The 22108-nt window shown below is 40.1% G+C and overlaps 2 protein-coding genes across 4 annotated transcripts in view; both read left to right on the plus strand.

Annotated features, from left to right (window-relative positions):
- LOC128380019 (transcription factor 4-like) overlaps positions 1 to 22108 on the plus strand; it is a 217940-nt gene that overhangs the window by 182356 nt on the left and 13476 nt on the right. For all 3 annotated transcript variants that reach the window (XM_053339682.1, XM_053339681.1, XM_053339680.1), the window contains exons 9-15: positions 3711 to 3816; positions 5182 to 5330; positions 5950 to 6097; positions 9878 to 9948; positions 10168 to 10246; positions 14413 to 14492; positions 15148 to 15357. In XM_053339682.1, coding sequence (XP_053195657.1) covers positions 3711 to 3816; positions 5182 to 5330; positions 5950 to 6097; positions 9878 to 9948; positions 10168 to 10246; positions 14413 to 14492; positions 15148 to 15357 — 843 coding nt within the window. The remainder of the gene's footprint in view (positions 1 to 3710; positions 3817 to 5181; positions 5331 to 5949; positions 6098 to 9877; positions 9949 to 10167; positions 10247 to 14412; positions 14493 to 15147; positions 15358 to 22108) is intronic.
- The window catches only part of pum3 (pumilio RNA-binding family member 3), a 260316-nt gene that overhangs the window by 22952 nt on the left and 215256 nt on the right, over positions 1 to 22108 (plus strand). The gene's annotated exons all lie outside the window — the stretch shown is intronic.

Genomic DNA, 22108 nt, shown 5'->3' on the forward strand with positions numbered 1-22108 from the left:
CTGATTGGCTCGAGGTCAGCTCGCTAACTGTGGGAATACTGATACTGCTGTGTGTATGTGTGTGTGTGTGTGTGTGTGTGTGTGTGTGTGTAGGAAGTGAGGCTGTTATTGTGTCTCTCTACATTCTTCAGACTTGAACACACTCTGCACCTGTTCCTGTCTGTCTGTAACACACACACACACATGCACGCGCACACACACACCGCACACACAAACGCACATGCATACACACACACAAATCACAGCCTTTCGTCACCAGTCTAACAACACATTCGATGGGAAAATATGTCTGCAGGACATGAGACATAAATCCAAATATTTTCAACAGGAACAACAAGTATCTGTGTTTGTGCGTACGTGTGTGTGTGTGTGTGTGTGTGTGTGTGTGTGTGTGTGTGTGTGTGTGTGTGTGTGTGTGTGTGTGTGTGTGTGTGTGTGTATTCTTGTACAGGCTTTGGGTCAATAAATGTGGTTTTATGATCAGAGCCCAAACTTGGTTCTCAGAGGGGAAGAGGAGGAGGAGGAGGAGGAAGTTTGAGGGGATTTTAGTTTAGCTCTAATGACATTAACAGACACTGTGCTTGTGTGTGTGTGTGTGTGTGTGTGTCGATACTTGGATCCTTAAACTTACGCAAGGTGCATTTTGGGAAGGAAGCGACCTCTCCCAGCTGATTAGTTTCTCTTAGCGCCTTACATCTTTTTCAGCCAGTTTGTGTGTGTGTGTGTGTGTGCGCGTACTCATGTGTGGGTGATGGGTGTGTGTTTCCTGACCTCAGCCTTTTTCATTCCCACAGTTCCCAGTGTCCTCTGCTCCTCAAGCGCCCTGATTGTTGTGCGGTTAATCGCTGTGTTGGCGTCTTGCCTGCGACCGGTCGTTTTTCAGGAAGTAAACACAGCCAACACAAGGCCATACAGTCCTGCATACTTGTTGGTGCAGAACATTTTTAAATGCACGCTGTAGCAGTGGAACCATTCCATTCAGCTATTAGTGGAAACCTCTTGAAACTTACCTCGAGTAGCGTAATCCATCACGGTGAATATCAGGTCTGCTTTAATTCATGTCATTACAGTGCAGATTAACACACACTTAATTGTCAGCTGCTTTTAACGAGTCTACGTTGCATACTCTCCCTATGATAATGCAACAAAACACAAAATGAATGGAGACTAATGGATGCTTCAAACTGTAGAAGAAATATGCAAATGAAAAAAAAACAAAGTCAACATTTGAAATATTCTTGCATTGCACAGAAAAAATGATGCAAATATTTTGAAACTATGCACTGCACCACTTCCTGTATTGGCTGTGGCATTGGATGAAAAATGTGTTATGCACTCTCATTTTTTTTTTTTTCCCTCCATTTTTAAAATTCTTATTTCCTCTTGCATGCATTGCTCTCAATTATTTATTTTTCTGTATTTATTTCTTCTTTGTTTTTCTTCACATGTTCTGCCTCCATCAGCTGTCAATCAGCCTCTTATCACTTTGAACTACTTTATCCTGTGTGAAAGCTGCTATATAAATACAGTTGAATTGATTGATGGTGTGTGTGTGTGTGTGTGTGTGTGTGTGTGTGTGTGTGTGTGTGTTTGTGTGTGTTTGTGTGTGTGTCTGTGTTCAATATCCCCATTGTCATCTAAAGAGTAACTACACCCAGGCCCCAAAAACATCCTACACACTCCGTCCACACACACACACACACACACACACACACACACGCAACCTGCGCAGAGAAACACTTCACACAATGTACAATGCGTCATTTGGCAATGCTACATCACAGCTGAGCTGGTCATCAGTGAAATAAATCACAGCTGACCACACCTAGCAGTGATGCTTGGGTGCAGAGTGGAAGTCAGAAGATGAAGTTGCATTTTTTTGTCTCTTGTGGCTCCATCCGTTTTCACACCAGCAGTGCAGGATGATGGTAAAGGAAATCACTGCCAGTTTTTTCACTCTCTGAAGTAAAAGCACGGCACAGCGTTGAGCTTTTTTTTGGTCATTTGGAAAATTGTCAGCAGGTTTAGTGTTTGACAGAAAGCGTTTTAGGCCGTTTTCCTGTTTCTAATAATTTCTCTAAGGGAGTGTGGGAAGTGAGATGATGTTTTTTTTTTTTATAATGCCCCCAAGTGTTTGTTTTTTCATCTTTTTCTTTTATTTCTTCTGTCTGTGTTTTATCATGACATCTGGGTTCCATTCATATGCAAATACTCTAAAGTTAACAAAGCAACTCTTTTTTTTGGGGGGGGGGGGGGGGGGGGGGTAGATTAGGTGTAGCTATGGAGCGGCGTTTTTTCATTTTAATGTGAGTCAGTGGGAGAGACGTAGAGAAGAGAGCTTTCAACAGCTGTTCCAGGGTTTGCGTCATGGCTGAGTGTTCGCACGCTATGCACACACACACACACACACACACACACACACACACACACACGCACACACTTACACACACATCCAAGCATGCTGTGGGGACCCCCAGTAGAAGGCATGACCAAACACAGGCATTTGAGTTCTCATTGCAGCCGCTGTGTTACTGAGGAAGAGCGTCACCTGTTTCTAGTGATGACAAGCTGCTGGTTGAGCTTGCACATTCACGTTTTTTACTACATGTTTGCTGCATGAGTGCTGCTGCTGCTGCTGCTGCTGCCCCCCCCCCCCCCCCCCCCCCACTTCTGAGAGGAGCCGCACACATGAATCAAAGCTTTGTTCCCTTTTTAGCCATCAAATGAGTGTGAGTGAGAGGAGGACTGACAGAGAATGTGTTGTGGCTGATGGATGTATTAGAAACTATGTTATAGTCTTTTACAGCTAAAGTTGTGGAGGCTGTAGATTTAGAGTTGATCGCCATGGTTACTACTGTGGTGTTAAGATACTCACTGACAGAATTTAAAGTTTTTACAAAATTAAGAAATATAGTATATAAGGCTAAAGTTTAAAATCCAGTTTGTTTCATCATTTAAGTATAAAAAGCATATTTTAAAACTTATTTTCTTTTTTTACACAGCGTTAAAAAACTATTTTTAGAAAACAAAAAATTTACAAGCTATTTTTAACCAACTTAATCGTTTTTAACCATATTTTTGTATATATTTATCTTTCAAAAGCCTTTTTATCTGCTAATTTTCACTTACAGTACAAATAAAAGTTTTTAAATGAACACATTACAAAATATTAGTTAATAAAGATATAAATTCATGCATAACTTATAAAATAATTATAAATAAAAAATATTTATGAGCTAATTATAAATAAATGTTATAAATAATAATAAATAGGTTAGGCAAAAATTTTGTTTTCATAAATGAGCATAAAATAATGATAAAGAATCATAAGTTAGTAACTATAAAAAGGTGCAGACTGTGTTGAATCAACCTGTCTTTGTATTATTCAGAACTTGATTTGAGTTGAATTTGGAAGTTTCCCAGAACAGCTGAATCATTTTTTCCAGCCTGAAAATCAGAAGCAGAGGTCAACGACAGCTCAGGAAGTGTTGCGTTCATCCAATCAGGCGCAGGGAAGGTAGATGTTGATGTGAGATCATCTGTTAGAGCCGGCGGAAAAAAAGGACGACTGTCTGAAAGTCTGAAAACGATCACTGCTGAGCCTCCAGGAGCAAACGAGAGCACGGAAGTTTAGCTGTTTGTGTTTAACCGTGATCAGTGTGCAGACTTCAGATGATGACGTCGTGTTTGTTTTTGTGTTTGTGTTGCAGGTGTACGCTCCGTCTGCCAGTACAGCCGACTACAACAGGGACTCACCGGGTTATCCCTCATCGAAACCTCCCAGCGCTGGCTTCCCAAGCTCCTTCTTTATGCCAGGTACTCACATACACACACACACACACACACACACACACACACACAGGTCTGTCCCTCATCAAATCTCCCTACACTGGATACTGTAACACAGACAAAATGAGTGTGAGTGCCCTGAAAGATGTTGTTAGATTAAAATCAGCTAAATATTTCAGTCGTACATTTGACTGGTTATTGTCACAAGCAGAGACGGTTGTTGCAGACTTTGCAGCTGTTGTCAGGCATTCCTGCTTTCACATCAAAAGCTGGCGACAATGAATAGATCAAGAGCATTCTTTCCAATAAAGAGCATTAAGAAAACCTCTCTGATAAGCTGCAGTAGTTTTGGATATTTCCAATCGAGTTAAACTACCGACCTCCACAACATGTGTCTAATAACATTCTGGCATTAACAGCCTAACAGCTAAACAGTAACAGCTGGAAGTTAATTTAGTGCATCTCTGAACTCCAGAGGACACTGTCTGTATGTATATTCTCTCTGATTGTACAGGCACATTTTTGCTGATGTGTAGGATTGCATGGTGAATGTAATGCTTGTACTCCTTTACTCTATCTCACGCTTGTGATTTCGATGTAAAACCCTCAAAAGCAATGAAAGAGGTGTATTACATAAAAATACCGCACCAGGCTGAGGCCGTATCATAACAGTTCTGTGCCATTATTTAAACATATCAGAACAGTTCAGTGCCATTATTTAGATATATCAGAACAGTTCAGTGCCATTATTTAGATATATCAGAACAGTTCTGTGCCGTCATTAAAATATATCTGAACAGTTTCAAATAGTAATGTTAATGTTAGAGTTACATGAAGCAGAACCGTTCTTTATTTGCAGTTTAGTATACTATCATCATTGTCTATCAGAACTTTGTTTGAGGTGTTCCGTTATCTGATTGTAATGGACACTTGCCAGCAAATCCAGCACAGTGTAACAGTTCTTAGTGTGTGCTCAGACTAAACACAAAGTTTATCTCCACTTTGTTTTGTTGTAGCACATTGGACTACTTGAGAGCTGTGTGTGTATTCAATACAAACAATGCTCATGCTGGTTCAAATATTAGTATATTCCTCTACACACTCTCCATGGTGTCTTACATGTGAATACACACACTTGTAAAAATCTTTACATGGAAAAAAGTGCACATAGTCCCAGAAATCAGCTTACTAACCGGGTTATTCTGAAAACCAGGTGTCCCATTCACACAGATGTTTAGTAGGTCAGATGACTCAACTGTATAAAGACACACTGAGTGAGTCAGAGGAAAGCTTTGACAGACAAACCGCAGTGTGTTTTTACCTGGCTGGACCGTCTTTACACGCACTTGACCTCTTGCCCTCTCTGTCTGCCCTCTTTGTCTCTCTATCAAGATGGCCACCACAGCGGCGATCCCTGGAGCAGCAGTAGTAGCAGCATGAGCCAACAGGGTTACCACGGCAGCATGCTGGGAGGCGGGAACTCGTCCCACGGCCCCGCCCAGAGCTCCTCCTACTGCGGGATTCACCCTCACGACAGATTGGTGAGCCAGAGCTGTCAATCATCCTGGATGGGACATGACAGCAGTGATATTTTTCTATCAACTCCAGTTATAAAATACAGTTTTTAAACATATATATTTAATCATTTGTCATTTGTCATTAAATGGAAAGTAACTGAAGCTGTTGTAGTTATTAAAAGATATTACATTTAAAAGCACCACCATAGTGAAGTCATATATTTATAATAAACTAACATCTGTTGAATCTGCCAGTAGTCAATAATAGCAGTAGTAAACTCCATAGGATCAGTGTGTAATGTATTCAACATGCTATATTCTTCTAATATTCTTTAGTTGGCTATAATGTGTTTGACATTCTTAATGCTTACTTAATGTGCATTTAAACATCTGGACACATGTGGTATACATTTATTAATTTTACACACATGCACAGCTGTAAATCTGTCAAAGCTCGTTAGCTGCTAACCAATAAGAGCTCTACATAATTATCCAATGACAGGGCTTCATCTCCATCACTTCTGTCCTTCTGTGGTTTTTTTTATCTCATCTGTTCTGTTTTTGTCAGCTTCTTGTAAAAAAGTTTCATCTCATTCTTTCTCTCTCTCTCTCTCTCTCTCTCTCTCTCTCTCTCCTTCCGCAGAGCTACCCGGCGCACTCGTCCGCTGACATCAGCTCCAGCCTTCCTCCCATGTCCAGCTTCCACCGAGGGGGAGGGAGCGGGGGCGGGGGCAATCACTACAGCACCGCCTCCTGCACCGCTTCCACCAACGGCACAGACAGCGTCATGGGTAAGAGACACCTGTTTGTAGAACACAAGCTCGTCTACTGGAGCGAAAGCAATGGAGCACACCTGCTGAAGACAAACCGTTAGAAGCTTTAAAATGCACAGGAACACAGCTCTACTGCCACTTGGGAGAAGCCATGTATAGAAGTGTTGGTCACATCCTTAATTGCAAAGTCATCTGCTGTTAATCAGTCAGTGGCTGGCTAATGACATTACCTAATGCCATTAATTAAATGAAGACCAGCCGTTTCATTCCATTCAATTGCAGACAAGCTTAACAGTATTCATACAGGAAGACAGAGAAGAAAGACCTGCCACTGTTTTATCTGATTGGACTGAGAATAAAAACTAGGCATGATTTTATTAATACTTCTAAGTCAACCTATTTTGAGAATTTGGATATTTACATTAAGAAGCAAAACAGAGATTATTGCTTTTCCTATCTGTGGATATGATTTGGTTACTGATATGAGGTCATGCGCTCATGCAGTGACTCTTTTTCATTGTCTACAACCTAACTTTGTGTGTCAGAGCTGTAAACTTCAGGCTGTGAGTCAGACTTTAGTCACAATAACGAGGACATGACTGGACTGGACCGCCGTGAGAGTTCACTGACTCCACGTCGACTTCTTAAAGACTTCAGACTTGAAAGACAATAGAAGACTTGACTTGGACACTTTATTTGGACTGACCTGAAAGACTTGACATTTGACTTGAAACTTTTAAAAATATCTGATTTGCATAAGACTACTTTTAAACTACCTGCATTAACTTTTACTTTACTCTCTGTGAGTAGACGATCTTTTACTGACCGTGTGTTTGTGTTTCGAAAGAATCCGCAACTGATCTACTATTTTTCTATTTTAAAGACAGCCCATCAGTCAGGAGACAACATCAGCTATTTCACATTTTTATCTGCCTACACATAACCTGCTATAACCCTCCCTGCTGTGATTAGACTCAACATGATTTAAACCACTGAAGCTCAGTGTCTGAGGACCAGACCAGCAGTCCAAAACTAGACTGAGAAAAATACTAGTACTCCATTTTGGCTTGACCTTGACAACACACACACATACACACACATGCACACACTCACACACACACACACACATACACACAGCATGCCATATGGACCCCTTGCTTTGAGTCCAGTAGAACAAATAGGACAGCAATAAGAAACAGATTGAAAGTTTGTTTTCATGGGAAGATATCTCCAACATTCCAGAAAGATATCAGACACACACACACACACACACACACACACACACACACACACACACACACACACACACACACACACACACACACACACAACACATACACACACACAAGCTCGAGCACATGAGTGTAAACACAAGACGAACCTAATAAAAAACATGATGCTGTCGGTTTAAATATAAACATATGACACACGTGTGCGCACACATGAACACTTGAACTTGTTTAGATCGCTTTCAGCGCCTCACTCTGATTTTGTTGTAGAAAACAAGTGAAAAAGAATAAAGGGAAAGAGGGAGATAGGAAAGAAGAGAGATGAAGTAGAAATTGTGGCAAAGAATGTTAAAGCTAGTATCAGGATTAAGATTAAGAAGATACCGACTTCTATGGACGGAGAAGTGGATTTTTTTTAAAACTACAAACACTTAACAGATAGAAGATATACGCTCACTTTCAGTCCACTAATAGGATTATTAGGCCTTTGTTGGATTAGAAATGATAAGGGTCCAAAGAGCAACTGCACTACAGAAAACCCAGGCTCTGGTTTAGTCATGTGTATCCTATGAACACAACTGGTGGGAGGCAGGTGAGGGATCATGTGTTAGTCACCTGCAGCAGGGACTGCTTCTTTACTAGGTATGTACTGCTTTCACACTGGACAAGTGACAGAATGTTAAGAAAAGTATTTTAAGTGTAATTGTTTTATGCTGTTAATGGCAAAAAAAAAGTATTGTGGATGATGGTGTGACAGTTCATGTAGAAACACACATTTTTTTACCTTTGCAAAGATTGATATCTATCAGCTCATGTTTTTATTTCATATTAGCACATTTAGCACAAAGTTCATTTATTTTTGTACATACAGTATGATTCAATTATATTGTACGTACTGTATACAGTTTATATGTGGTATGGAATTTGGACACAGAGAAGGAGCTGCATGGCAAAATAAACTGGACATTTCAAGTAGTGATATATATATATATAGAGATATATAGTATATAGAAAAGTAAAAAGAACATATGCAAAATAATGAAAGAAAGAATGCTAAATGATCAAATACATAAAGAGCAAGATCATTAGTTTCATAATAAGATAATAATATGTGGAGATGTTTCTTTTTGAACAAGTGATGCAGACAGACACAAAAATCAGAAGTCAGTTTCATCCTCTGATCACTCTCCTCCTCTGTGGTTCCAAACTCTCATTTATGAAAAAGATTTTCTCCTGCATATGTTCTAAATTATGCATCAAGTCATGATCTGAGTTTGTGTGTGTGTGTGTGTGTGTGTGTGTGTGTAACAGTAATCCCTTGGATGGTTTATTAGGCCTGTAGTGTGGACGAGAGTGAGACACGAGGCTTTAACCCCAAAACATATGCTGCTTCCTGTCTCTCTCTACCTGTCTCTCTCTCTCTCTCTCTCTCTCTCTCTCTCTCTCTCTCTCTCTCTCTCTCTCTCTCTCTCTCTCTCTCTCTCTCTCTCTCTGTCTCCATTCATCTGTCTTTCTCCTTCTCTCTCTGTCTCTGTCTCTCTTGCAGCTTAAAGAAGTCAAGTCCTGCCAATCTCTGTAATGGAGTCATTTGCCATGAAAGGATGTGTTTTTGCTGTGCAGTATGTGTGTGTGTGTATGTGTGTGTGTGTGTGTGTGTGTGTGTGTGCGTGTGCGCGTCTAACTTGTGTGTGCGAGCGTAAACTTTCCATCTGGGATCTGCTATCAGGAGAGATGAGCTGTGAGCATGTCAGAGTCCCTCTGCCTCAGTGTGTGTGTGTGTGTGTGTGTGTGTGTGTGTGTGTGTGCGCGTATGTGTGTGTGGGCGCTCATCTGGTACTGTGAGGTCACTTCCTTCCTCTCTGGCCTCAGCGCTCCTCAAGTGTGTGAAACAGATTTGGTCATATTTAAGGCCAGCGTTTCCACACACACACACACACATACACACACACACACTAAGACATGCTGTCAGTCAGTTACAATGAGATTAAATGCAAATGTTAATTGTGGGGTTCACTGTTCTGTCACAGAATGTAAGATGGTGTGGCATTGATGACATTTGGGGTTAGAGTCAGGTTTTTATTTGGATATAAAAGTCTGATTTTGTTTTATTGAGTTCAGTTTTATACTTCTTGTCACATTATTTGAATAAAGGCCTGGTCACACTTAGTTCATAAAGGCAAATGTTTGGGGCAAAATCAACTCATTTCAATGGAATGGACGCATCATCTCTCTATTTATATATACAGTAGACGGAGTAGTCAGCCTCCACATCATCTGCTATGTGTTTTATTCCCTCCAGTGTAAGAAAGGATAAGACACATTAACACAACCCTACTTTTAGGTGGATGAAATCTGCAGTCAACCTGGACAGCTGACGATGCCATCTTCAGTCATAATGAATCTGTGTTGTAATTTTCAGTGTGTAACCGATGGACTGATGGTGTGCTCACAAGACAGAATAATTAAAATATGTAGTTTCCAACATCCTTATTAACTAGGATACATCCCACATCCCTCTTTTTTCCCCTGTGTGTGTGTGCGTGTGTGCATGTGTGTGTGTGTGTCACAGCTAACCGAGCACAGAGCGGAGCAGCCAGCAGCTCTCAGACAGGAGACGCCTTAGGGAAAGCACTCGCATCGGCAAGTACAGCACACACACACACACACACACATGCACACACAAAAATACCAATGTGAGACCTGTTTAGTTTCCCATTAATGCAAGATGATTTTATAATTCATGTAACTTACTTTTCAAGAATTTTTGCAGTGTATCGCATTGGTCTAATTTTATCTCCATGATGTTTTCCAGCTTTACTTGCCATTTGACTTTTGAACCCTTTTTTTCCCCTCTCCCAGATCTACTCTCCAGACCACACAAACAACAGCTACTCGTCCAATCCCTCCACCCCAGTCGGCTCCCCGCCCTCCCTCACAGGTAAACACGTGACCCTCGCCATCCAATCAGTGTTCAGCAGCTCGCGTCATCACAGCATCAACACAGAAAACAGATCCAACATTCACAGCAGGGAGAAGCAGAGCTGACTTTGGGACGTGGTGGACTGAAGTCAGACTGCTGTTTGTTCCAAAAAAATGATGACTTGAAATTTGAAATTGAACTTGTTTTCAAATGACTTGAGACTTTGAACTTGTTTAAAATGACTTGAGACTTTGAACTTGTTTAAAATGACTTGAGACTTTGAACTTGTTTAAAATGACTTGAGACTTTGAACTTGTTATCAAATGACTTGAGACTTTGAACTTGTTTAAAATGACTTGAGACTTTGAACTTGTTTAAAATGACTTGGGACTTTGAACTTGTTTAAAATGACTTGAGACTTTGAACTTGTTTAAAATGACTTGGGACTTTGAACTTGTTTAAAATGACTTGAGACTTTGAACTTGTTTAAAATGACTTGAGACTTTGAACTTGTTATCAAATGACTTGAGACTTTGAACTTGGTATCAAATGACTTGAGACTTTGAACTTGTTTAAAATGACTTGAGACTTTGAACTTGTTATCAAATGACTTGAGACTTTGAACTTGTTATCAAATGACTTGAGACTTTGAACCTGTTTAAAATGACTTGAGACTTTGAACTTGTTTAAAATGACTTGAGACTTTGAACCTGTTTAAAATGACTTGAGACTTTGAACCTGTTTAAAATGACTTGAGACTTTGAACCTGTTATCAAATGACTTGAGACTTTGAACTTGTTTTGAATGACTTGAGACTTTGAACCTGACTTGCCCTGAAGTACTTTAATACAGCTCTTGAAAGAGGAAGTATCATGAAAAAGAGAAAAAATATATCATAAACAGGCTTAACTTCAGCTTTATTTTTTATACTTAAAAAAAACTGTGTTCTTTACATGAGATTCAATGGCTTGGCATAAAATAAGACATTAAAATAAGACAGTTATTGCTGCGTCTCTTCTCTGCACCCCTCCTCCTCCTCCTTATTTCCATCAGTTTACTCCTCCTTCCCGGCTGAGGCTGCACTCTCCGCTCCTTAAAGTGAAAAATGACTTTTCCTAATAACAGTTGCGTTGAATTTGTCTCTAATTGTCGCCGCTACACACACCGTTTGATATTTTCTCCGCCACGCCTCGTGACTGATAGCTTTAATTACGAGCACCACTTCGACAAATCGTTCACAAACCTACCGGCTCTGCGAACACAAGCCCCCCCCCCCCATCCTCCCCTGTTCCTCCTCCTCCTCCTCGTCATTATAGCTGCCTGGGATATCGCCTGCTAAACCATAATTGGTGTTTATCATTGTGTCAGAGTTACTCCACTTTTTACAAATTAGAAACGAAGCCTATTAGAGCAAACTACATGCAAATTGATATCCGAGGCTAATTCTGCGAGGGTGTTTTACAGTGTTGGACTCAGAATAATTTACCCTGCCGTTTAATACATATATTTGTATTTGCACATGAATGTACCCAGGTGATTATTCATTAATTAGCATATGGAAATGAGCGTGTAATATGAATAAAGGAGCGGGGAGAGAAAAGACTGCGAAACATAATGGGAAGACAATGAGAAAAAAAAGAGAAACACAAGCTAATGAGATGAGATCAGAGTTACAAGGGAGAGATCAGCGGTGAGGGCAGAGAGGAAGAGGAAATGTGGAGGGGTGAGAAAAAAGAATAAAGGGGACGAGAGGAGATATGATGGTGGTAAGGAGAGGAAACAAAAGGGGAGAGAAGAATATAGGAGAAAGGAGGAGAAATGAGGAGGAACATAAGCAGGGGAGATGTTGGATGATAAAGAGAAGGGTAGACAGATTAGGAGAGGAAACAAGTAAAGAAAACAAGGGCCAAGAGAAAAGAATAGGAAACAAAAAAACATGAGATCAAGCTTCACCATGGTACTCTGCTGAACTGGTGGAATCATCAGAATCAACATGAACACTTCAGATGAATCCATCACACTCAGGACTGTCTTAGTTTGTGCTTCTGATTTTTCAAATGAAACATTGCAGCCATTTTTAATATGTACAAAGCCAGAGGAGGGCCCTCATATTTTAAGTTATATAAAACTGATTCGTCTACAATGTTACTGACTTGGCCAAAATGTGATTTTTGCTGTTTCGAAACATGTCACTTGTAAAACTGTAGCTTAAAGTCAGTCTCTGTAAGGATACAATAATAAAAATGCTAGGAGCTGTGATTTAAGGCCTGGTCACACTAGCCATTAAAACTGCAAATATTTGTGGGTATATTCAGTTCATTCCTTTGAAGCCAATCTCAGTGGATTCACTGGCAGAAACAAAGTCTGCATGAACTTTAACTGGCGAGATCAACTTTGGTGAACGTGCAAATTTGTGCTGTATATACAGTACGATAGCAGGCCGTCTTGACAGTGCTGACCTATGAGGGAACAGAGAGCTGGAGAGCATCTCCTCATAAACTGTGAACTTACTGTTCGTCCCGTTAGCAACCGAGCTAACGAGCTTGCTACTTTCAGTAATATAAATTATGTAATTGAATTTTTTTTTTTTTTTTTTTGGCAACAAGGTTGGTTTTTACAGAGCTCTTGCATCCTGACTAAAGGCATCAACCAATCACATTCCTAATGACAATGGCAGACCTGTTGATTGGTTGTGCTTCTCACTACCTTGTATTGTATGACAAAGGACACGGAGACAACCTGCATTCTTTTTTACACTTCGAGTCTCTTTCTGTCACATTTAGTGAAGTAAAATCTACACAGGCACCTGTTTAAATCACACTGTTGTATATGTGTTTTCAAATATATCACTGCTGGTAAGAATAGTTTTGATGTGAGTTATTCCTAGTGTGAAAGGTTTTTACACAGAGTTACTCTTCTGTCGAGCCGTTTCTAAATAAACTACGGTACATGTCACCCAGTGCAGTGGTTTGGCTCTCTGATACGTTTGTAATAGTTTTTGAACATCAACAGAGGAATACAATATATATCAGACTTTGGATACACACATATTACACACATTGTAAGTAGGATGAGTTCATTGTTGGTTTGGCTCTGCACATGGGATTTGTTGGCAGTAAAAAATATATAGAAAATTGCCGGCCTTATCCAATAATAATAACTTCTGTGCAGTTTGTATCAACAATTACTGGATGCTCTGCAGGCTGCTGATTTACAGCACCAGCACTTTTTCCTTTCCAATTCAAACACTTTGCTATGTTTTTTTCTGTTATTAAAACGCACTCGAACCCACACGAGCCTCAGAAAAATCATCTGCCAGCTTGTCCCACGCTGTTGAAAGGACTCCATACACCAGCCCGTCACCACTCAGAGCCTCATAATAATGTAAATTCACTCAAGTCGCTGTCTCTCCCCTCTGTCTACCAGCTAATGAGACCTGTCGATTCAGATACGACCCCCTTCAGAGCGTCCGCAAACACACAAAGCAGAGACGAACGGACACAAAGCTTGTTTGTTCTGCAGAGGGTCCATGCAAATCAACCACTTGTACCTTTTTCAAAGACAAAAGTCTGATATTAGCATTTCTGTTATGAGATATGAGTTGGTTTGTTTTTTGTCTTTTTGTCCCCCGTCCCCGCATCTATTATGTCCGAGCGCCACGAGTGGATACGATGAGAGACTCGTGGCGTGTAAAGACGTTTTGTTTGGCGTTTTGGCGTCCTGTGTGAAGTGCTTTCTTTCTTCGGCGTATAAAAGGAGAGGAGGATCTGGCTCTAATCCACACACTGATATCTATCCTTTTTCTGTCGACGCTTATCCTGTGCAGGGTCACAGGGGGCTGAAAGCTATCCCAGCATGCACCGAGTGAGAGGCGGGTTACGCCCTGGATAGGTCGGCATACAGACAGATGAAGTAATACCAATTTGAAAAAACGAAAGAAAACAAACACAACGCTGGTTTCTTGCTCATTTTAAACATTATTTCTAACTTTATAGATGAATAACCAACGTCATTACCACTCAGTTCCTTCCTTTTGCATTCACTTGTACCATTTGTATCTACCTATGCAACCTTATGCTTGTTCTGGGACTCTGTCTGTTCTGTTCTGTAAATCCTGAGATGACTTTTAAACCAACACATCCTTTCCTGATGATATATCTCTTTGTGTCTTTTTTTCCCCCTAGCTGCCAGTTCAGCTGTCTGGTCCAGGAATGGTGGACAGGGAGCGTCGTCGCCAAACTACGAAGCTCCACTGCACTCACTGGTATGCACACCCCCGCACACACACACACACACACACACACCACCACCACCACATTGTGTACATATCTAAAATATATATGTGAGTTTGTTTAAAGGTTGACTTCCCTTTAGTTACATATGCAGATAGCATTGTCTTTTTGTTGGTTTGTTTGCTTGCTTGGTTTTTGGTTTTACTGAGGTTTGGACACTGTGGAGATTAAGGTATATGAAAATGTATTTGAACCCAAAGGCAGTGAAATCCTTCAGTTAGAAACACATCCACTGTATATGATCAGACTGACTGAACAGACTACTGACACATTTCTAGTTGCAAACAGCCACTTCACCATTGATAGTGTAGTGACATAAAACTCTTGTCACCCACACACTGTTTAAGGCTTACTGACATTAAGAAACAGTGTAGACAATGTTTTTCTGTTAAAGCTTAGATAGGACTCAGTAATTTTCTGAGACAGTAGGGGGTTAGGGAAGACCCCCAGTATGTAGAATTGACACAAAATAAAGTACAGTGTGTGTGTCTGTGGTAATAGGGTTAGGGTTAGGGAAAGTGTCACCCAGTCAATGAATGTAGAGGGTCAAGGCTGCTTTAGCTTACAGATATAGACAGAAAACGAAAACTCTCATCCCTTTCTTCCTGCGTCTTTTCCATTCTGCAGCAGAGTCGTATTGAGGACCGTCTGGAGCGTTTGGACGATGCCATCCACGTACTGCGGAGTCACGCGGTGGGACCTTCGACGGGGATGAGCAGCGGGCACGGTGACATGCACAACCTCATCGGGGCCGCGCACACGCACAATGGCGCAATGGGCGCTCTGAGCAGCGGGTACGGGACGGGACTGCTGTCGGCCAACAGACACCCACTCATGGTAGGACCTGAGAACACACGTTTTTATACCGAGTGCAAAGGTGATGTCACGGGTTAGGAGGGAGAAGAGAGGAGAGGAGAAGAAAGAAGAGGTGAGGAGAGGAAAAGGAGCTAGTATTGAAAACATGAAGTAAGACAGTCGTAATTTTTTCCATATTTAAGACTTGTGTCTTGTTTTTGTCAGCTTGAAACAATAAACATTAAGAACCAAACAGCTGTGTGACATAAGGAGATGTAGGAGGGTGAAAGAGAGAAAGAAAGAAAGAAGGAAAGAAAGAAAGCATTATAAAACACAGTCAGTATAAACACATTCAGATGCCTGAACATGTTCAGTCAGACCTACTTTGTTTATTTGTGTTGTACATTTGTGCATACTCACATGTAGACACACGCACACACACAGGCGCGCGCCAGATGTTCACGCCAACACACACACACAAGACACTGTGCACACTGTCACAGCCTCAACACCTCTCTGTAGACGACCAGCCTCGTCATCATGTGACATCATCCACCAGACCTCTTAGGGGACATTTGGAGGCCTGTCTGAAATTCTCTCCGTAGGTTTTGTTTGTCATTTCTGTCAGTAATCATAGTGACGAAATCCTACTTGAACCGTCGTTGGCTAAAATTAGAGAACAAAGGCCTCATTTATAAAAAAAGGAGTCAAGAAGAAAGTTAGACAAACTTATTCGGAGAGGAAAAACAAAGGCGAACAGAAAAAGTAGTGCTGTTTGTTTTGAACATCCATCACTATTTACAGAGCAACTTTCTGCTACATTTCAGTCAGGCTCACTTCTGCCTCTGTGAAGTGGTTTAGCTCATGTGGATGATGATATGTTACAACCTGTCTGACTGCTCATGTTTCCTGACAAGTCAAACGTTTTCGCCAATCTCAGCTATTAATGTGGTGAGTGTAGTGTTAGAACTGACAGGAATGATAGGCAGCCGGCTACACTGTTATAAAGAAGAGTGTGCAGGACTCCAGGAGACACTAGCAGCACTTTACACTCTTCTTACTACAGTAGTTCAGGAGCTCTGTGACTCTCCCTCTGCTCTTTGTTAAAGTATTTACTTTGAAGTGTTGTTTTCTAAATGGGGACCACCTGTGGTAGAGAGAGAGAGGGGTGTGTGTGTGTGTGTGTGTGTGTGTGCGCACGCGCTGGCTGGCTCCCACAGAGATTATCCTCTTCTCACGCATATCTGTCCAGCTGTCTCTCTCTCTCTCTCTCTCTCTCTCTCTCTCTCTCTCTCTCTCTCTCTCTCTCTCTCTCTCTTTCACACTCACTCTCTCTCTCTCTCCCACCCCTCCCTCTTTCTCTCTTTCGCCTGGTTCTCAGCACCGCATCATTGTCTGGAATAAACACACACATTTTCCCCTCCACATTTGTTTATCTTTTAGTTCACATGTGGCCTCTTTGTTGTCTTCTACTCACTTAAAGCTGTGCTGATCAATAACATTTGATTTTTAACAATAAATCAGATGACTGTGAAATGTGCAGTGTCACTCAAAGTTATGATTCCAAGAGAACTGTCACCAACTCTTTAGCTCCACACCTTTTTTTAGCTCATAGATTTAGCTTTATGGCACATGTAGTGTATGGTTGAGTCTCAGGGCTCTCACCAACCTAGTTTTAGCAGAAGCAGGTAGCTGTCTCTTTCTGCCCACTGACAAAGAACAAAGTTAGTGACTAGCTTATGACGAACGTGGACTTATAGCAGCTGAAGAGACAGATTTGATTTTAATAAGTTAGTGTAGACTAAACCAGAGCTACACAGAGAGAAGGGTCAAATATGTGTGATATGCCCCCCGATTAAAGTAGCTTTAATATAAGTAGTGAAAATGACGAAAGAAGAATCTAATTTGAACTTGATATATTTAAAGACATTTCAACAAACACACAGGTTTGGTTTTATGAAGTGATTTAAATGGTAAAGTTGAATTAGAACAAGATTAAGAATTCATTCAACTCATAGAATTTGTTCAGTTTGAGTTAATTCATAAAACATATCTGCTTTTTAAGGCGTATACATAGGAAGGAAAGGGACACTGTAAGGACTAATCAAATGAAATAACTTAATTAATTAGAATCTTATGAAAGCACTTCAGATTAATGGGGATTTATGCTTGTGGAAGTGGAAAAGAAGAGAACAGTGTTTGGATTCATTATGTCGTTTAAAGTTTGCGGTAAAGAAAATACTTAAAGTTGAAGAGAAATATTTGCAAACTACTTTTCAGCTTCATTTGAATGTTGATCGAAGCACTTTTCTGCTCTTCGGCTGTCCGCAGAGACAAATGTGGCCTTTAGCTTCATGAAGTGAGGGTTTAGCCCAAGAAAACATTCAAAGTTTTGTTAAAAAAAATGTTTTTACAAAGTACTTTTTTTAGTTTAATCTTGAAATGATTCCAAACATATTGTATTTCTGACTTCATTTAAACTTATGTAACCCCCGGGAAAAAAAGAGAATAAGGTTAAGTGAAGGATTTGTGCTGAAAAACACTTTTTATTTATGGGCTTCACACACACACACACATTCATAAATCGCTCCTTGTGTTGTTGTCATTAGGACCTTCCCGTGTGTGTGTGTGTGTGTGTGCGTGCGCATGTGTGTGCATGTGTGTTTATTCAGGCACTGACTTTTGGCTGATAGAAAAACACGCTCATTAAGACTGAAAACACACAGCAGTGTGTGTAACACACACACACACACACACTTCCTTATAAATATCATGGTCGGGTGCATGTGTTGGTTAATATCACATTGTGGGGACCCAAACCTGACAACCCAGTTTGGGGACGCGCTGCTGTGGAGCTGCAAAATCGGAGGAGCTGCTGGTATTTTCCAGTTTTCTTTTAATGATCTCCTTCACATAGAAACTCCTGAGCTTCCTGGATAATATAATGATACTATAAGTTTATATATAATGACCATCAGCTTTAATCTTGATATGGTTGGATGGCACAAGTGCTACAATACCCAGTTTCTTCAAGTGACGGAGCAAAAGAGGAGAATCAGTTGATCATTTTTTCAATACTGATGCTTGATACAATACCAAAGACTTACTACAACACCAGAACTATACTTTTTATTCAAACTCTATTGCTAGACAAGTGTCAGTATTGGTGGATTCTGCATAACCTTTGATTACATTCGGTGGCAATGCAAAAACCTTGATCAGTATCAGCAAACGTCTGATCAGAGAATAAGTAAACATCATTCAATGTCACGTTTCAGTTAGTTCAAAACAAGTATTGACAGGTGATTCTCAGCTCTTTGTAATGTTTACACTGTAGATGTTTTCCACTTAAGGTACTTAACTTATAACTTAAGTGGCCATAGTCACAGGTTCTGCTTTGGTTCCTACTGTGTTCTACCTTTTTGGGAGTAAGTTCCTTTCAGCACTACCTAAGAAGTGGTTCTAAATTAGAACTGCAACAATTAGTCAATTAATCAAGTAGCTGCCAACTATTAAATGAACTACATTTGACATTTGAGGATGTCACCTTCGGCTCTGGGAAGCAGTGATCGATGATTTTCACCCTTTTCTGACATTTTAGAAACCAAACGATTAATCAATGAATTGAGAAAATAATCCAAGGATTAATTGATAGTGCAACCCTCTACACTGACTCCAATTCTAGGTACTCTTGGGGGGAAAGAAATGCAGCAGCTCATTTGCAACATGACAATGATAACACAGGACATGTTGATGACTATGAGAAAAAGTTTCATGCTGCTTTTGCTGTTATTGTATGGCCCACAACTCAACCAAAATGAACAGATGATATTTGTCCTGCTGTCTGAAGCAGAGTCATCTTTTCATTGACTTCTAACCAAAACTTTCCAGTTTGTAAAACATAGTGGAAAAAGGAAGAACCAGAACCAAAATCCTTCTGAGTTCTTACAGGTTCAGGTTATGGGAAGTTCCATATTAGGTGGGTCGTTAAGTTCTAGCAGTGGAAATAGTTCTTTGTGCTTCACTTACACACACACACACACTCTCACACTCACACTCACACTCACACACACACACACACACACACAGAGTACAGAGTACAGAGTAAACAGGAAATCTGAACCAAAAGAAAAGGAAGAGGCTCAATAGAAACACTGAAAAAAGAAACAAGTGGAAAACAGAAATAATACAGGAAGTAAAATGAAGTCATTGTGTTTGCATGGAGGCTTTTTCTATATTTCTTGTGCACGCGTTCATTCTCCCTCTCTTCCACTTCCCTATGTTCCTCTCCTTTACTCTTTTTTTTTCTTTCTTGTCTTTCTTTCTCCTTCCTTTTTTTCCTTTGCTCTATTTTCTCACCTCATGTTTCGTTTCTCTTTTCCATTTTACTTCCTTGCAGATGTGCCTCCTCTCTCCTGCTTTTGAGCTCTGTGTCACACACGCATATTTTCTCTATTATTGACACACATTTTATTACATATTTACTTTATTACATATTTTCTGTCACTTTTGTTTTCATCTTCCTGTCTCGATGTACTTATTTCTCCCCCTACCTCTCTTCAGTCACACACACACAGCTGTATGTAGTTTAGCAGTGTTAGGCAGAGACGCCTGCAGGCTGAGGTCATAACTTTGGGAAAACAGGTGGTAGACTGATGTGGGAGAAAAAGAAAGAAAGAGAGAGAGAGACACTTCCACATAGACATGAATGCACCATACACACACTTCAACTCATAAACACATTAATGCAGAATTAGATACACACATATGTTCCAGCTTTCCTCATTTTTGTCATAGATTTTTGTATTTTTAGACATTTAATGTTCCCAAGATTGAAAAAACACTAAATATTCCTCAAAACAAAGAAGAGAAAAACATAACCCACCCAACACTACATGTACTACTTCAATGAGATTAAAAGACAGATTTTAAACAGGGATTTTGAGATGATCACTGTGTCAGATTAGGTGACCATAGATTCATGAAACATTTAAGTGAATGTGATCTGATTTAAAACTAGAAAAAAAACACATGGCTCTTCCAGACTCTCCCTGAAGGTATTTGTATGTGTTTTTATGCCTCTGTGCCGGCTACCGCCATGGCCCGAGGTGTCAAATCTCAGAAATGCCTTGACTGGAGAGGTTTGCTTCACCACTATAGCTGAGAAAACCAGCTTGCCATGAATGGGTGAAGAGCCAAGGCTGAATTATTCACTGGAATCATACATGCCAATATACATGAATGTATTTTGACTGTTAGTATGGAGGACCAACTGTGCCAAAAAGCAAATATATCACTACATTGTACACTAAGTATATTAAAGTATATGAGTACTTTCATTGAAAAGAAACAATAATGAATGTGTTCTAACTTAAAAAATAATTCAAGAATACCAAATATAACATAGTACCACTTTTAGCTATAACTCAAGAATTCACACGCTAATTATGACAAAGTTTCACACAAATGTCTAATATGATACAACAATGAAGTGATTTGACATTTTATATCCAAAAGGCATCATAGCGTTATGCAAAAACACTTTTCTGTCCACTATTTAACACCATAACTCAAGAACAGAAGGGCAGATTGTGACCATATTTCACATTTGGTCAGATACTGAAGTCTTCTCTACAAATATTACATGAGTCTGGATGTAAATTGCGACTTGACTGCTTGGCGGAGGCGTACAACGGTGAAGTGGTATTGCTAGTTTGTTCTTCTGTCTGTCTCTGATGATGTGACAAGTCCCATGAAGCATTTTAGCTGTGTTATTTTAACTGCATCACAGCTCAGTTTGGGATGGCTGACTCTGAAAGAAGGGGAAAGGTTAAGGGAGAGAAAGGTTCCTCCCTCCCTCTCTCTCTCCGCTAAGCAGAGTGGAGTGAAATGGATCATAATCTGTATCACTCTGCCGTAAAACACACTAATGCCTTTTAATACTCTGCCTCTCATCTCTTCCCTCAGTCACTAAATTCACTTCTATAAGCTGATGAAAGTCTACTGTCGACCATTTAACTTCAGTACAACATTAATGATAATACCTTTTATTTCATTCCATCTTTCTAAAACCATTCTAAAAGTATGTGGCCACCCTCGTCGTCAATTTGCTTCTGTTACTGGTTAGGCCTTAGTTTCTTTCTTAATGCTAAGGCATACAATAATAGTATAAACAATAGTGCGCTTCCAACAAATCCCTGCAGCCATGCTCCAAAGTCTTGTTGAAAGCTTTCCCAGAGAGAAAAAGATTAATATCTGTAGTTTTGGAATGACATGTTGGATGTTCATGTGATTGTAATGTGCAGGTGTCCGCATACTTCTGGTCGCCACGTTGCATAATAATTAATAGAAACAGGTGGGAAACAGCATTTCATTTATTTGTCATACAGCATACAGTGTGGTGCGTTCAGTCAATTTATTCATGTTTGTGTTCTAATTAGTTTTCTCTGTTAATTTATTCAGTGATGTAATGCTAAACGAAAAGAAGCGTAAACTCCTGACCTTCAACAGGTGATCACTGCAAAGTAAACAACAAGAAAAAATAGATAAAGCTTTCAGAAAGCATTCCTTTGTTTTTTTTATCTTAAAAGTTCTTCGCAATGTTAATTCATTTGATAATCGTGAGCTGCTGTGTTTCTCTTCAACACGTATGTTTCATACATTACAGCACTGTATGTTAATGTACAGCTCTGTAATGTGATAATATTACGCTTCCCTCCATATTACGCTGGGTGATATGAATTTTCATGAGGAGAAGAGGTTGTGATCATTGGGCATTTGTGTGCAGCCTTAT

The sequence above is a fragment of the Scomber japonicus genome, chromosome 19 (genome assembly GCF_027409825.1).
Source record: "Scomber japonicus isolate fScoJap1 chromosome 19, fScoJap1.pri, whole genome shotgun sequence".
NCBI classification, from domain to species: domain Eukaryota; kingdom Metazoa; phylum Chordata; class Actinopteri; order Scombriformes; family Scombridae; genus Scomber; species Scomber japonicus.